Source organism: Molossus molossus, unplaced genomic scaffold, assembly GCF_014108415.1.
Source record: "Molossus molossus isolate mMolMol1 unplaced genomic scaffold, mMolMol1.p scaffold_m16_p_19, whole genome shotgun sequence".
Lineage (NCBI taxonomy): Eukaryota > Metazoa > Chordata > Mammalia > Chiroptera > Molossidae > Molossus > Molossus molossus.
In genome coordinates, this window is record NW_023425354.1 from 39,157,013 (window position 1) to 39,170,589 (window position 13,577).

A 13,577-nucleotide genomic window follows, 5' to 3' on the forward strand; every position below is an offset into this window, starting at 1 on the left:
GAGCATCAGTGCGTCAGTCTGGCGCGTCCGCTCCGGGCTCGAGACAGACGGGCGGTGGGCGGGGCCAGCGGAGGCCCCGCCCCCACCCCACGGTCGCGCGCGTTCTCTTGGCGGACCCCTCAGCACAGGTGCGCCAGGCCTAAGGCCCGGTAGTAGCCTCACCCCGAGGAGGGTGCCTCGGTGGCTGGAAAGGTAAGGAGCCAGCCCATCCTTTCTGCTTCCAGTGGGCCACCCTCACACCCTGTCTGAAAGGTCTCCGTGGCCTGGCCTTAGGAAGTCTCCTCAGGTTTCCCCGCAGTTACCTCGCGGCTCAGCCTAGGCCAGAAAAGAGCCGGCCAGGGAGTCTGGAAGGGAAAGGTGAGCGGAGTGTTTTGTATTTGGGCTTGGTCTGTCGGCGCATAGGTCCTGCGTCCGAAATGGCCCGAGACAGTTCTCAACCGGCGCTGTGACTTAGCCGCTTCAGACTTTCTCGTGTTTTCGTGGGACTTACCTCTGGGCCTGCGGCGGGTTGACTGGAACACTAGCTAACGTGTGTTGAACATTTACTGTGTACTTGGCAGTGTTACAGATGCTTCACATGTATTAACTCCTTTAATCCTCATAAGAATCAGTGAAGTCGGTGCTGTAAATATCACCCCTTTACAGACGAAGGAACTGAGTCATGGACCATGAAGTTTGCCCCGTGTCCCGCGGATAGTAAGTGGAAGTCAAGCTTCCAGCCCACACTACCAACTACATTTTCCTGCCACTTAAATCCCCTCTGTACGGAAAACCTGGCCATTGAAGGTAGAATTGAGTTTTAGAAACAACTAAAAGTAAGTATTCAGAGATAATAGTTTGTGATAAAGTATGTTCCTTTGAACACTTACAGCACCTTATTTACACTTAAGTCTTAATGAATTTGGAAAAGGCAATAATCCAAAGAGGAGGAACTATAATGTTATGAACTGCAGGGCCCACAGGGGATGTGTTCCTTGAGAACCGTGTTGTCCAATACCATAGCCACTAGCCACATGTGGCTACTGAACACTTCAGATGCGGCTAGCCCAAATTAAGATGTGTTTTAGGTGTAAAATACAAACTGTATTTTGAAGACTCTGTATAAAAAATAATGTAAAATATCTTTGGGATACTGATTATATGCCTGGCCAGTGTGGCTAAGTGGTTGAGCATCGACCCATGCACCAAGAGGTTGCCGGTTCGATTCCTGGTCAGGGCACATGCCCAGGTTGTGGGTCCAATCCCCAGTGTAAGCATGCAGGAGGTGGCCAATCAATGTTCTCTCTCATCGATGTTTCTATCTCTCTCTCTCCCACTCCCCTCTTCTCTCTCTAAAAATCAATAAAGAAAAAAAATTTTTAAATAAATAAAATACTGATTATAAGTTGAAATATTTTAGCTATATTGGGTTAAATAAAATATATTAAAATTAATTTCAGTTCTGGCTGTTGGGCTCAGTGATTAGAGTGCTGGCCCAAGGACTGAAGTGTCTCGGGTTCAATTCCCAGTCAAGGGTATGTACCTGGGTTGCAGGTTCGATACCCAGCCCCGTGCGGGAGGCAGTCAATCAATGTTTCTTTCTCTCTCTCCCTCCCTCTCTCCCTTCCAATCTCTCTAAAATTCAATGGAGAAATATCCTTGGATGAGGATTAATAATAATAAAACTTTTTTAAAATTAATTTCACCTGTTTCTTTTTACATTTTTAGTGTAGCTGCTAGCAAATTTTTTTCTTTTGCTACTAACAAATTTAAAATTACTTATGAGGTTTACATTTCTGTTGGACAGCACTGTTGTAGAAACATAATGGTCCCAGACTGCAGGCACTAGAAATAACAGTTGCTTGAAAGGAAAACTGGGAGAAAGACAACATAAGAGCACAAACTTAAGCCTGGAATTGCCCAAGACTCAGTAGAAGGAATCCCAAGCTATATTTACTTTTGGTCAAAAAGATTCAACAAACCAAGGGTGGGAACTAACAGAAAAAACAAGATGGAAAGCTTTTAATTTTATTTATTTATTTTTATCCTTACCCAAGGACATTTTTTCCCCCATTTTTTGTTCAGGGCAGGAGGGAGAGAGAGAAAGAGAGAGAGAAATGTCGATGTGAAAGGGACACATCGAGTGGCCGCCACCCACACGACCCAACCAGGGCCGGGGACAAATTGCAACCAAGGTACGTGCCCTTAGCGGAAACTGAACCTGGGTCTCTCTGGACCGCAGGCCGACGCTCCAACCACTGAGCCAGACTGGCCAGAGCAAGATGGAAAGCTTTTAAATGCTGATAGTAAAAGTTCATATATTATAGAAATGTGTGAATTGGAATGCTTAGTCCTTGTTGCAGTTGGTATGTCAGATGCCAGGTGTATAGACAAAGGGATATGGTGCTTCCAGCAGCAAATTAGGGGGGATATGTAGGAGTAGATGTGAGGGGGAAAATATCACTGTAAATAGGTAAAATAAACACAATTAGTTTGTTGGTGGTGTGTAATAATTTTTTTAAATTCAGTGTTTTTTAAATTATAAAAATAATAGATGCTTGTCTGACCAGTGTGGCTCAGTGGTTGAGCACTGACCCATGCACAAAGAGGTCAATGGTTCAATTCCCGGTCAGGGCACATGCCTACGTTGTGTGTCAAGTCCCCAGTGGGGGGCAAGCAGCAGGCGGCCAGTCGATGTTCTCTCTCATCAATGTTTCTATCTCTCCCTCTCCTTTCCTCTCTTTAAAATCAACAAAGAAAAAAAAAATTTTTTTAATAATAGATGCTTATTACAGCAAGTGAAACAATACAGTGCAAGATGTTTCTATCTCTCCCTTCCTCCCTCTCTAAAAAATCAATAAAAATAGCCCTGGCCAGTTTGGTTCAGTGGTTAGAGCGTTGGCCTGCAGTCCAGAGAGACCCGGATTCGGTTCCCACTAAGGACACGTACCTTGGTTGCAGTTTGTCCCCGGTCCTGGTTGGGTCATGCAAGAGGCGGCAACTCAATGTGTCCCTTTCACATTTATGTTTCTCTTCCTCTCTCTCCCTCCCATTCTATCTGAACAAAAAATGGGAAAATGTCCTCAGGTGAGGATAAAAAAAAAAAAAAAAATCTTTAAAGAAAAACAACAAAAAAATCAATGAAAACATATTTAAAAAGAAAAGGCATCACAGAAATCTGAAACCCATCCCTCACAATTAAGAACCAATGGTTAGCCAAGTCTGAGTGGCTCAGTTGGTTGAGTGCCGTCCTATACACCGAAAGGTTTTCAGTTCAATTGACGTATCTCACATCGATGTTTCTCTCTCTCTATGCATGGCCTTGGGTGAGGATTTAAAAAATAAAAATAAATAAAAAACAGTAGCTATAACCCATTCATTTTATACATAGGAAACTAAAATCTGGAGAGGTTAAAATGATTTGTGTAAAGACACAGATGTTATTGGTGGATTCAGGCACCAGGTCTCCTAAATCCCAATATTCTTAACTACTATTTTAGAAATCATTAACTCCTATTTCTAGTATTCAGGGTTTTTATCCAAAGAGTAGTGCTGGTCACTATAACTTAAATGTAAAAAAGCTAAAAAAAAAAAAAAGTGTCTAAAGAGAAACAAATGAGATAATAAAAACAATTAAAGATACATTCTTTTATTTATTTATATCCCAACCTCATTCCCAAAAGGTTTACAAAGATGTAGATATACAGTAGAACAAAAAAATTTAAACATAGGAAAATAAAGGTAGAAAATAAAGGAAACCAAGAACATGGCTAGCATACAAAATACATATAATAAAGTCCTAAACCCTTGCTGGATAGAGGTGGGCCACAAATTGGCTCTAAGTAGTCTAGCATCAATATGAAGGAAAAAAATACAGTCAGTTAAATATTTAGTAAATATTAAGGTAAAACCAAACAGCAATTCAGGAAAAGCACAACTGGGTGCAGAGAAATTTCTCCTATGCATTTTTTAAAAGAACATTATGAATTGTAATCATAAATACTCTTTACAGTATCTACAGCAATTACGTTTTATAGGGATTTGATACGAATTGCCAAAGTGCAATCCAGAAAAAGCAATTCTAAAAAGGCCAATAAAATGCTAGCTACATACAGGGAAAATCTGCCTTAATCCAGGAACAGAATTAAAAAAAGTACACAGCCCTGGCTGGTTTGGCTCAGCGGTTAGAGCATCGACCTGCGGTCCAGAAGACCCGGGTTCGGTTCCCGCTAAGGGCAGGTACCGTGGTTGCAGTTTGTCCCCGGTCCTGGTTGGGTTGTGTGAGTGGCAGCCACTCGATGTGTCCCTTTCACATCGATGTTTCTCTCTTTCTCTCTCTTCCTCTCTCTCCCTCCTACTGTATCTGAACAAAAAATGGAAAGATGTCCTTGGGTGAGGATAAAAAAAAAAAAAAGAAGTACACAAAATACATTCCAGACTCTCTTTTGGAAAAAGAGATCAGATGTAACCAAAGAATAACAAAAATGAAGTTTTTGAGAAGTTAAAGAGAAAATGAAAAGAAGTCATAAAGGCCAGAAATGTAGATGAATTTAAGGTCCAGATGATTTTCCTTACTAAGGGAAAAGGTTCTTAAATTTTGAGGTTGATGTCATGCCTCTTATTTTTTTATTTTTTTTATTCTCACCCGAGGATATTTTTTGCATTTATCCTCAGATAGAGCAGAGGAAGAGAGGGAGGAAGAGAGAAAGAGAAACATCAATGTGAGAGAGACATCCACTGGTTGCCACCCACATGACCCCAACCGGGGCCAGAAACAAACTGCAACCGAGGTACATGCCCTTAGTGGGAACTGAACCCAGGACTCTCTGGTCCGTAAGCCGACAGTCTAACCTCTGAGCCAAACTGGCCAGGGCTGATGTCATGCCTCTTAATCCCTTGGTTTCCCCATTAGAAACTGAATCCTGAGATGTGTAGGGCAACGATCAGCTTAAGAATCCTTATATCTTTCAAAGGTTTTGTTTTGGAAAAAATTTGAATAACTATTTCAATTACCCCCTAAAGATATTTAATCCACCCATGTTTCAGTTCTGTTTATTCTCTTCCTCACATTAGGCTGTTGTGATTCATTAACTTTTTAAATTTTTTAAATTAAATTTATTACAGATGGCTTTCAGCCCCCAGAATCATATGCTTTAGGTGCATATCTAAGGGTTGAAATGCCATTTTCTGAGACCTGAAAAATATCATACTGCTTCTGACAAACCTGTTGAACACACAAATAGCACCTTGGGAACTCATGAAATGTTATTACTGCTCAAGAAAGGAAACATGATGCAGAAACAAGGAGTGGGGAGTGAAATAAGCCTCTGGTTAAAAGCTTCAGGGTATGAGCACTGGAGAAATGAAAGCAGAGAAAAAGTCAACACACTGATCCAGATGTTGAATTGAGAGGTGGGTTGTATAATAGGATGAGGGCTAGTTGTGGCTGTGAGTAGCAGAATGCCCAAGATTTAAACTCTGGTACAATGCCTAGAAGAACAGAATGATAAGAGGCTGCAAAGTGAAAACAAACTGGATCATCAAGGGGTCATACTGAGTTAGCAGTGGAGGAGATCTTCAGGCTCCAAGATGGGCCCCAATCTATAGCAAAGGGGGCTCAAGCAAGGCTGCGGTAGACCAGGTAGGACTCCAGGTTACAGTCAAAGTCACTGAACAGCATGGACTCTGATGGACTAGGCTGAGTAGCTTGTGTCTCCAAGACAAAGTTCACTGGTTGCTTCTGTAAGAGCTCTGGGTCAAAGGCCACACCCCGAAAGAAAGGGTGGACCTGGAAGTGATGCAAATGATGTAGACGCTGGAGGGGATTCTGGCATAAGAGCTGAAGGGAAACAAATCAACAAGAAATAAGGACAGGGTTAGGAAAGGGGCTGTTAACGGAAAAGGCGGAAAAGGAAAAAGAAGTTCATGGAGCTGTGGAGGGCAAAAAAAAGAACCCTAAAGAGGAAAGGATTTGTAAACGAGAGAGACAGGTTAATTTGTGGGCAAATGTAGGAATAAAGGAGTTGTATTGGTAAGAAAGCAGGCCCACTTTCTCAGAAGTAACCTGTCTGTTATGGATGGAGAGGATATTTGGAGGACCAGGAACTCAGGAATGAAATTTGAAATGCTGGTTAGAGGGCAAGTAGTGACATAATACTTGATCAAGTTGGAGTACCCCCCCCCCCAAAAATTAATCAGAGGAATGGGGAAATACTACTTCAATGACAGGGAAAGGAGAGAGTGAATGGTTTATTTGGTAGTCAGACAGGAAAGTAATGCGCACCCTTACCTCATGGAGCAGAAGTGAGAGCCCCTGGGTAAGAGAAGCTGGGATCTCAGAGTCATAGTGGGTCACACTTGCCAACGTGGCCACATGATCTCTCTCTGCAGCCATAGGAAACTGAGTTGAGGGATAGGGGGTGTCATTTCTTAGTAGGAAGAAGGCAAAGTTTCCTAAGGTCTTTCCATTAGTGCAAAACTCTCTTTTCTGTACAGCATCACTACCATTTTCTCACCTTTCCAGTTGCCAGAGAAAAAAGCAAGACACCCAGGGACCACCAATCAGCAGCATGGTTGTAAGGCCCTCCACTCAGAACCTCTGGGGCTACAGATTTGAAAAATACTTGTCATTGACATCTGTTGGCTATCTTACTGCCCAGTGCTTACCCACCAGCTTTAAGCCTTTTTCTTACCCATGTATTGAAGAGTTCCACAAATAGTATAGGCTCGAGCTCCCTGGGGCAGGTAACGGGACAGACCAAAGTCTGTCAGTTTCAGGTGACCTATAAAAGATAACACAGCCCTGTCCGGTGTGGCTCAGTGGTTAGAACATCGGCCCACACACCACAGGGTGATGGGTTTGATTCCCAGTCAAGGGCATATACCTCAGTTGCAGGCTTGACCCCTGGCCCCCACTGGGGTCATGCGGGAGGCAACCAATTGATGTGTCTCTTTCACATACATGTTTCTCTCCCCCCGCCCCCCACACTAGTCTCTCTAAAAATCAATGGAAAAAATATCCTCAGGTGAGGATTAACAACAACAACAAAAATGATCATGCAACAGTACTACTTTGTTCCATCTCTCATCAGCCATGGCTCATTCCCAAACCGAAGTACCTCTCATTCCGGGAAAAGAAGAATTTACCTCGTTTATCCAGAAGGATATTCTCCATCTGAAAAAAATCACAGGTGAGAAGTTATTATTCATCCTCTTCCTTTTTTTTTTATCTTCACCCGAGGACATTTTCCCATATTTTGTTCAGATAGAATGGGAGGGAGGGAGAGAGACAGAGAAACATCGATGTGAAAGGGACACATCGAGTGGTTGCCACCCACATGACCCAATCAGGGTTGGGGACAAACTACAACTGAGGTATGTGCCCTTAGCGGGAACCGAACCCAGGTCTCTCTGGACTGCAGGCCGATGCTCTAACCGCTGAGCCAAACCGGCCAGGGCCATCCTCTTCCTTTCAACACTCTTTCATCATGTATACACCCCTGCTGAAGAAGATGCCCAACTCAACGTTCAGGTCTATACTTGGAGGGTCCTTGCCCAAATTCTTAGCAGCCATGAGGGTCCCAAGGTCAGCTGTTCTTAGCTCCCCTATGCCTTTTTTTTTTTATCCTTACCCAAGGACATTTTTCTATTTTTTGTTCAGATAGAGTGGGAGGGAGGGAGAGGAAGAGAGAGAGAGAGAGAGAGAAACATCGACGTGAAAGGGACACATCGAGTGGCTGCCACCTGCACGACCAGCCAGGCATGCACCCTCAGGGGGAACCGAACCCGGGTCTCTCTGGACCGCAGGCCGACGCTCTAGCCGCTGAGCAAAACCAGCTAGGGCCCCCATGCCTTCTTGAACCTGTGTAACTTCTTACTAAGGCCTCTCCTCAAACAAAGAAAAAAAAGCACTTAGCTCTACCTTCACATCTCGATGGATGATGCCCAAGTCATGGAGATAGCCTGTGGATGACAGCAAGCATGGGGTGTGCTGAAGCTCTCCTGTCCTTTCCAATTTCCCTAGTAGCCCCACTCCATCCCTATCCCTGTTCTTTGACCTTCATAATTAATATCAATTTTTTGGCCCCTCCCCCCATTAATTCTGCCCTTATTTCCATTACCACTCTTGTTTCACTTACACAGCACCAGGACCAGCTCAGCAGCAAAGAGACGGATGGAAGCCTCAGCAAAGCAGCCAACAGTGGACCACAGGGAGTACAGGTCTGTGCTACAGTAGCTGCACACTGCAAAGCACCAGAAGTCTAGGCAATATTTGGGGGATACTGTGCCTGGGCTCAAGGCATTATAGGCCTCCTGCCCAAACTGATGCCACATGCCGTCTTTGGGAGAGAGAAGTGCTATGAAAAAGGGAACAGAGCAAAGGCAGAACAAGCCAAAGGAAGGAGTCCAATCTCAGATGGGGAGTATGGTAGAAGGACCTTGGGAATGAAGAGAGAGACCAGTCACTCACTAATGAAGAGGTGTCGTTTTCCCTGCCAGCTGTCTCCCAAACCATGTACAAAAGGATGGTCGATCTGTCTCTAAGGACAAAAGAAACAGGAAGTTAAGGAAGAACAGGATAACAGGATCAGGGCAGCCAAGAAGTCAGAATATACCTACTTGTGCAGAAAGGGATTTGCTGCCCCACCTCTGTTTAGGTTAACTAAACTGGGACTGTTTACCTGGTAATCTGGGGAACCAGCATAATACTAAAGAACACACTGGGACATGCTGGAGATTTCCTTGACGCCACAGGCTGGGATGGCGCCCAAGATGAGGCTGAGCTTGCCCAGGAGGGGCAGCAGTAGCTGGAAGAAACTGCTGTTGCTGTGCCCTCCCCCAGCACAAGGAGGAAGACGGGGAGGGAGGAGGAAAAAAGGAGGGTGGGAAGTAGAAAATTTTTACTGTACAGCCAACAAAAGTTGGGGATAAAGGTAACCGTCAGCAAATCTTGGCGACAACACAACAAATGCTTCAGAAGAGACTAGTCCCTCTAAAAGGAGGAGTCCTATGAGGTGTCTCTCAGAAACCCATGATAGCAGCAACATGGCAGAGAAGATGGCAGCTGAACTCCCCTAGGATATGCCAGGTACAGAGAGCAGTGTATCAATGCCTCTGTAATGGGGGGAATACTTCCCATTTGTAGTAAAAGCTGAATGTCACCTAAAACTTTTTGTTTGTTTGTTTGTTTGTTTTGGTACATGCCCCTAGCGGGGACCGAACCCAGAACTCTCTGGTCCACAGGCCGGCTCTCCAACTGCTGAGCCAAACCGGACAGGGCATCACCTAAAACTTAAAGGTAAAAGTTCAGTTAAGCTGTCTGCTTACATAAATGCAATCCCTGATTGCTAAATTGTCACCTAGCATTTGGAGTTTGACAAACGTTCTTATAGTTAATGCTTGAAACTCATCATAATCTTCATGCTTTTTAAAGTTCATTTAGCTGTTTTTGCCTAATAGACTTATTTATATGTTTTATCACCAGGCCATAGCGGCAGATGTTTTTAAGAACGTACATACTAATGACTCAGTGTTGAATGATTTGACATTCCAATTCTGTATGTGCTAACAGATCAATTTTATGTTTGCATGTAATCATGTAGGTTTTTTTTTAACATTTCAAATCATGGTATCATAATAGAAAACCATAAAATTTTTTGCAAGATATATTTGACTCAAAATTGTTAATTAATCAGTAATTCATATTTTAAGCTTAAAATTAAAATTATACTCAACATAGTTACATCACAAGAATGTCATGCTTTTCTGTTTGCTTTTTTTTTTTTTTAATCCTCATCCGAGGATACCTTTCCATTTTTTGTTCAGATAGAGTTGGGGGGGGGGGGGACATCGACGTGAAAGGGACACATCGAGTGGCTGCCACCCGCAAAACCCAACCAGGGCCAGGGACAAACTGCAACCAAGGTACATGCCCTTAGCGGGATCCAAACCCAGGTCTCTCTGGACCACAGGCCAACGCTCTAACCGCTAAGCCAAATCGGACAGGGCTCTGTTTGCATTTTTTAAAAATGAAAAAGAATTTTTATTATAGGAGCTATATGTGTTTTTTCAAAACAAATTAGAAAATTTAGATGAGCAAAACAAGAAAAAAAAACACTGATAATTCCACTAGAAGAATTATAGTTAACAACCTTGATGGAAATCCTGAAAGATATTTTCCTACATATTATAAAAATATCACATAATTCTTTTCCTTCTCTCCCCCTCCCTTTATTTTAGTCATTCTGGTAGGAATGTAGGGGTATCTTATTCTGGTTTGAACTTGCACTTCCCTTGGTGACTAAGGATGTTGAGCACCTTTTCGTGTGTGTGTATATGTATGTACATATGTATATGTTTATACAGGTCACTTGGATATCTTCTTTTGTGAAGAACCTGTGAGTTCCTTTGTTCATTTTCTATTAAATGGTCTTTTTTGTTGTTGTTTGTGGTTGTTTCATGGTTGAGAGTAAATTCAGTCCCTCTGCTCCATCTTGACTGGAAGCATTAGTTCCTGCATTGATTTTTCTAAAGTGTTAACCCAATCTCAAATTCCTAGAACAAATACAACTTGATTGTGATGTATTTTCATTCTATGTATTGTTGCATACAGTTCAGTATTTTATTTATGATTTTTGTACCTACGTTCATAAGTGAGATCAGCTTACAGTTTTCCTTCTCTGATCGTGTCCATACCAGGCTTTGGTGTCAAGATTATGCTGGCCTCACTCTGGCCAGTTTGGTTCAGTGGTTGGAGTGTCAGCCCACAGACCAAAGAGCTGAGGGTTCGATTCTAGTCAAGGGCATGTACCTGTGTTGCAATTCGATCCCCAGCCCTGGTCAGGGTCATGTGGGAGGCAATCAATTGATGTCTCTCTCACATTGATGTTTTGATGTTTCTCTCTCTCTCTCTCTCTCTCTCTCTTCCCCCCTCCCTCCCACACTCCCTCCCTCCCTCTTTATCTGAAAATCAATGGAAAAATATCCTCGGGTGAGGATTAAAAAAAAGGATTATGCAGGCTTCATAAAATGAGTTGGAACAAGTTCCCAACCACAAACAAAAAAAGGATGTAGACTAACTCTGCTGATAGCTACTTTCCCCAGGATCTACTTGGTTGAAGCAGATGGAGGGGCAGAACCAGGAAAAGCAGGATAGTGGAGAAAGGTGTTTCCTCCACCTGTAGTTTAGTTCTTCCTAGAATCCTTTCCAGGGCTCTGTGCGTACCTGGATGCTAACCTCCTCTTTGCACTGCCTCAGGATGTCCTTCTGGAGGACCTTGACCTTGGGCACCACCTATAAAAACAGGAATGATGACTCCTAGAGGGGAATAGTGCTATTGAATTGTTTATTCCTCTCAATCTTTCTGGAACCAAAATTGGAGGCAGGGGCTAGAGAATAATGTGGAAGAGTACCTAGGTCCCTACCTTCACTGCAAATACTGCTTTCCGGCCACAGTCTAGCACCTTGAAGACCGTTCCAAAGGAACCTTTAGCCACAAGGCCTAAAACCTGTTCAGAAAAATGGAGAACAGGGCAATTGAGATTCTGGTCATTTCTAGATTTCTCTCCAAGATTGAGACCCCTTCCAGTGATTCCATTGACCTACCTTCAGCTGTTGATGCCCCCTAAGGGGCCTAATGGGAAACTCCGGCAGAAAGAGGTTGATGAACTGAGGCACTGGCCACTCAGACAGAGGCTTCTCTACCAGCAGTGGAGCTGGCTCCAGGGGCTCCTGATGCTGGCACTGATGCCCCCGTAGTCCCCACAGTTCTTCCAGGCCTGACCTGGTGGTCCCCACACCTGACCAGAGGCTCTTCCAGCCTCGGACCCAGGGGCCCTGGATATTGCCACCCTGCTGAGAACCAAGGGGGCCACTCTAGACCTCCTGCCCCTGAGGCAGTACAGGTTTTGCCCATCTCAGCAGGCACTCCCTCTAATCCCAACCCTAGAGATATATTTTTGAGACCAGGCAAAATTGCCACCACTGCTCTTGCTCTGGGCCAAGGATGGGCTAGATTTCCTGAATATAATTCAAGTCCTCTAGGAAAGCAGTATTTAGACATTTCCCCTATGAGGCACCAAAGATTCATCCTGCACCTCCCAGTATGGAGCTGGGATACTTTCACAGTATAGCCTCCCCACCCCCAGTGGGCATTACTAACCAGTCACTTCCCAGGCCTCAAGCTCGGGTCTCCTTCATGTCCCCTAAACAGGCTGCCAGAGTCCCACAGCCTACCTTATGAGAAACAACCACCCGGGCATGTTGCCCCTGCCGACAGTTCACTGTTCCCATTCCCAGCCTCTGCCTCTTCTCTCCTTTCACTAAATCTGCTGTCCAGTTATATAAGCAACTCCTCCCCGTGATGCTGCATTACAAATGAGCCCCACCTTTTACTTGCTGTTCATGGCTAAAGATACAAGTGATGCAGCCAAATCTCACCCTTATCCCCCAGTCCTATCATCCTGGTTAAGAATACGTTTACAACCAGAACTAAAATGTGCAGAGACCTATCAGCATAGGGCCAGTGTCACAACAGAGCTGGGAAATATCTGTGATACACTTTTAAGCAGGAGGGAAGAGGCCACCCACATTAGAGTGGAAGCTAGAGGATGTGTCTTGGTTGATGAGGAGGGAAGGATACAGACAAGTTAAACCCATGCAATCAACACAATTAAAAAAAAAAAACAGCATCAAATTTAAAATATATTTTTTCTCTTTAAATCATTTTCTCACCATTTTCCAGGGCATACCCCATGGCCAGCCCTGGCTCCTACTGCCATCTCCCCAAGTGAGCTTGGCACAGATTGGGGGAGGGGCTGATTCTCCCAGAACACTAATACCTCTTTCATACAAGGCAGTGGAATGAGGGACAGATCAGTCCTGCCCCCCCCCCCCAACTTTCTGGTACAGGAGGAGTGCAGTTATACTTAGAGAAATATATATATTTATATATGTCTATTTATAAAAATTTATCACACTTGATCAGAACTGTCCTCCACCCTCTCAGCCGACCCCCAGGAAACCAGATCCTAGTCCTGGGACCATTCCCTGGATCTTGATGCCTCTCTGGCCCTGGGCCTGCTGATCAGTGTGAGGTAGAACTCAGCATCATTATCCACCATGCTCTACAGAGAACAGGCCAGCTGCTAAAGTGTAGTGCCTCTCTCTGCAATAACCTGTGGGCTCCTAACCCCAACAAATCCTGATGGATAAAGGGAAGTGCCTCCCTCCCCACAAGTCCCTGTGGCCTGAGCCGGAGTCAGATTCTGTACTGCAGCCACTCTTGGATTGCCAGATCACTTGCGCCTGCCAAAAATGGACTTCTTGCCAGGGTTCTTGTTGCCCACACTTAAACCGATGAGGAGCCGGGCTTTCTCCTCTTCTTGCTGTTGCATGTTGAGGTCTGATTTAGTTTCTAGCTTTCCCCGGACCTCTGACCCTGTTGCAGGCTTCAGCCTTAGCTTCTCTTTGATTACCTGATAGGTTAGAGAGGAGTAAAAGGAAAGGTAAATATTAGTGGGACAAGCAAAATAAATCACAGTGAATCAATAAAGATTTAAATGTACACAAAGGCACAATGGAGCCATTCAAATCCTAA

General features: G+C 44.1%; 2 protein-coding genes and 1 long non-coding RNA gene across 12 annotated transcripts in view; 1 reads left to right on the forward strand and 2 right to left on the reverse strand.

The window, feature by feature from the left end:
• The first annotated feature begins 86 nt into the window (after positions 1-86).
• The window catches only part of LOC118634808, a 30,638-nt gene continuing 17,147 nt past the window's right edge, over positions 87-13,577 (forward strand). For 6 of the 10 annotated variants that reach the window (XR_004960399.1, XR_004960403.1, XR_004960404.1 and 3 more), the window contains exons 1-4: positions 87-192; positions 7,071-7,169; positions 8,122-8,199; positions 9,190-9,277. This is a non-coding gene — a long non-coding RNA (uncharacterized LOC118634808). Of the gene's footprint in view, positions 193-333; positions 358-605; positions 816-7,070; positions 7,170-8,121; positions 8,200-9,189; positions 9,278-13,577 lie in introns of those variants that run through there. The other 4 variants (XR_004960398.1, XR_004960401.1, XR_004960400.1 and 1 more) reach the window with 4 other exon arrangements.
• Positions 5,154-12,616, reverse strand: RSKR (ribosomal protein S6 kinase related). Its single transcript, XM_036269600.1, has 12 exons — positions 12,215-12,616; positions 11,585-11,833; positions 11,404-11,487; positions 11,204-11,272; positions 8,450-8,519; positions 8,118-8,222; positions 7,901-7,941; positions 7,126-7,153; positions 6,672-6,761; positions 6,495-6,583; positions 6,269-6,379; positions 5,154-5,818 (listed from the first exon to the last, which is right to left on the reverse strand). Exons 1-12 carry the CDS (start codon positions 12,269-12,271, stop codon positions 5,597-5,599), a joined length of 1,215 nt encoding a protein of 404 aa, XP_036125493.1. The 5' UTR covers positions 12,272-12,616; the 3' UTR covers positions 5,154-5,596.
• The window catches only part of KIAA0100 (KIAA0100 ortholog), a 30,245-nt gene continuing 29,337 nt past the window's right edge, over positions 12,670-13,577 (reverse strand). The window contains exon 39 of the mRNA XM_036269597.1: positions 12,670-13,455. Within this exon, the coding sequence (XP_036125490.1) occupies positions 13,276-13,455 (180 nt within the window). The 3' untranslated portion in view covers positions 12,670-13,275. The remainder of the gene's footprint in view (positions 13,456-13,577) is intronic.